At 39.1% G+C, this 1,972-nt stretch overlaps 1 protein-coding gene across 1 annotated transcript in view; it reads left to right on the top strand.

Moving 5' to 3' along the window:
* TADA1 (transcriptional adaptor 1) overlaps positions 1 to 1,972 on the top strand; it is a 17,254-nt gene that overhangs the window by 3,082 nt on the left and 12,200 nt on the right. The window contains exon 2 of the mRNA XM_012657704.1: positions 1,669 to 1,760. Coding sequence (XP_012513158.1) covers positions 1,669 to 1,760 — 92 coding nt within the window. The remainder of the gene's footprint in view (positions 1 to 1,668; positions 1,761 to 1,972) is intronic.

Raw genomic sequence — 1,972 nt, 5'->3', positions numbered from 1 at the left:
GCTACTCTAAATATGGTTTCTATTAGCATGTTTCTTGTAAAATAGTGACACAAGGCTTTTAAATAATAGTTTTCCTGCTGTTACTCTCTGTCCTTTGTTGGGTAGAATGAGGTGGGAAAAGACTTTTTTGTGGATCTTTATTTCATTTCGTTATTATTCCTGCTCTTTTAAGAAAGTAGTGAAGTGTCCGTTGTTGGGAAGTTACTGTTGACCTGTTGACTGATGAACGTGTGAGTATCGGGTGGAAGGGGTGCCAAGCTCTAGAGCTACAAATGTTTTACTGTTGAGTGAAACGTTTCTGAAAGTTGGCAGTGTCATGGGTTTCGGGCCATTTAAGCCTCCACGAAAGCTGGGGGTGTGCTCCTATAAAAAAAAATGCACGTGAACCCAAAGCTTTGCGTGCAGTTACACACATATGTAGTCCGTTACATACAGAGGTAGTTACTGAGATGACTTGGAGCTAATCCACATACAGAAGTCTGGATTTAATATGGCAGTGAGAGCATTAAACCATTTCATTTAGAAATCTGATTTTTTTTTTTTTTCTGTTAGGAACTCAAATGAGCATTAGAAAGTAAGTGGGCTTCAGTTGAAAGTGACAGGACAAGTACTGGCTAACTTTTAATCCTGTTCCATGAACAAGAAGCAGCTTCCTTGAGGACCGAAAGAAGGGTCTTGAATGTGATGTGGAAAACGATGTATTTCACTCTTATTTCTAACAGTGTTGTGAAGGTATAAAAGGTTAAATCATTTTTTTCCTACCACTTACCTAGTAATATTAGGTGTTGGTTTTCACTTAAAAAAAAAAACAACAGTAAGTTTCTCATATCCATGGATACTTTCTTTGTGGTGAGAATGTGTATAGAAACCCATTTCTTCAGCCAGTTAGATTAAAAATTGAGCTCATCTGAAGGGAAAGATACTGCCTATAGTAAGTATAAATGACCGTTCCCCTCTCTGTAAAACATGTACACGTTGTAAAATATAAATCTTAAATGTAGCATTCTGGAGAGTAGGTCCTTTAGAAAAATGACCGTGAGAAGGAAAGGTAGAGCTGTGTTTTTGGCTAAGCGAATCAGGAATCCAATTCTGTGAATACTTGCCAGTCTCTTTTTAGGGAGGCATTTCCTTTCCGTTTCTTTATTGGTATTCTGATTCCTAGGTGTATTAGTGAGCTAGGCCTGCCATAACAAAATTCCACAGATTCGTTGGTTTATACAACAGAAATTTATTTTCTCGCAGTTTTGGAAGCTAGAAGTTCGAGATCTGGTGTTAGCAGGCTTGGCTTCTTTTGAGGCCTCTCTCCTACAGATGACGGCCTTGTCTTCTTGCTGTGGTTCACACGGTGGCGGTGGCGGTTCTGCACGTGCACAAGTCTGGTGTCTCTGTATGCTAATCTCCTCCTCTTATAAGGACACCAACCGTATTGGATTAGGGCGTCCCCTAATGGCCTCATTTTCATTTAATTACCTCTTTAAAGCCCTTGTCTCCAAGTACAGTCATATTCTGAGGTACTGGCGTTAGGGCTTTAATATATGAATTGTGGGGGGCACAGTTCAGCCCGTAACCCCAGGGAATGCAGTTCCTTACCTGAGAGTTGGAGCATATAAGGTGAACTTGGGGAAGAAGCCAAATCTGTGGTTCTTAATGTCGTTTCTGCCTCTCCAGATACTGGGCTAACTTAAAGTTGTGGTTCAAGCAGAAGATCAGCAAAGAAGAGTTCGACCTTGAAGCTCATAGACTTCTCACACAGGATAATGGTAAAATAATTATCTAAGCAGTTATTTTGCTCTTCTGAAGTTTTCCCAGATGTTCAATAAATTAAAGCTTTTTCACTTTATAAAAAATAAAATTTTGGTTTTGGTGGTATGTAAGGTCATCTTAATAATGTGAATGTTTAAACTTAAGTATAAAGAATGGCAGAGTAGGAGACACCTAAACTCCTTACAAGCTAAAGTGGTTTCTTTATGTT

This window comes from Propithecus coquereli, unplaced genomic scaffold (genome assembly GCF_000956105.1).
Source record: "Propithecus coquereli isolate 6110/MARCELLA unplaced genomic scaffold, Pcoq_1.0 Scaffold56, whole genome shotgun sequence".
NCBI classification, from domain to species: domain Eukaryota; kingdom Metazoa; phylum Chordata; class Mammalia; order Primates; family Indriidae; genus Propithecus; species Propithecus coquereli.
The sequence above is the reverse complement of the archived record's forward strand: the minus strand, read 5'-3'. Positions and strand labels throughout refer to the sequence as shown.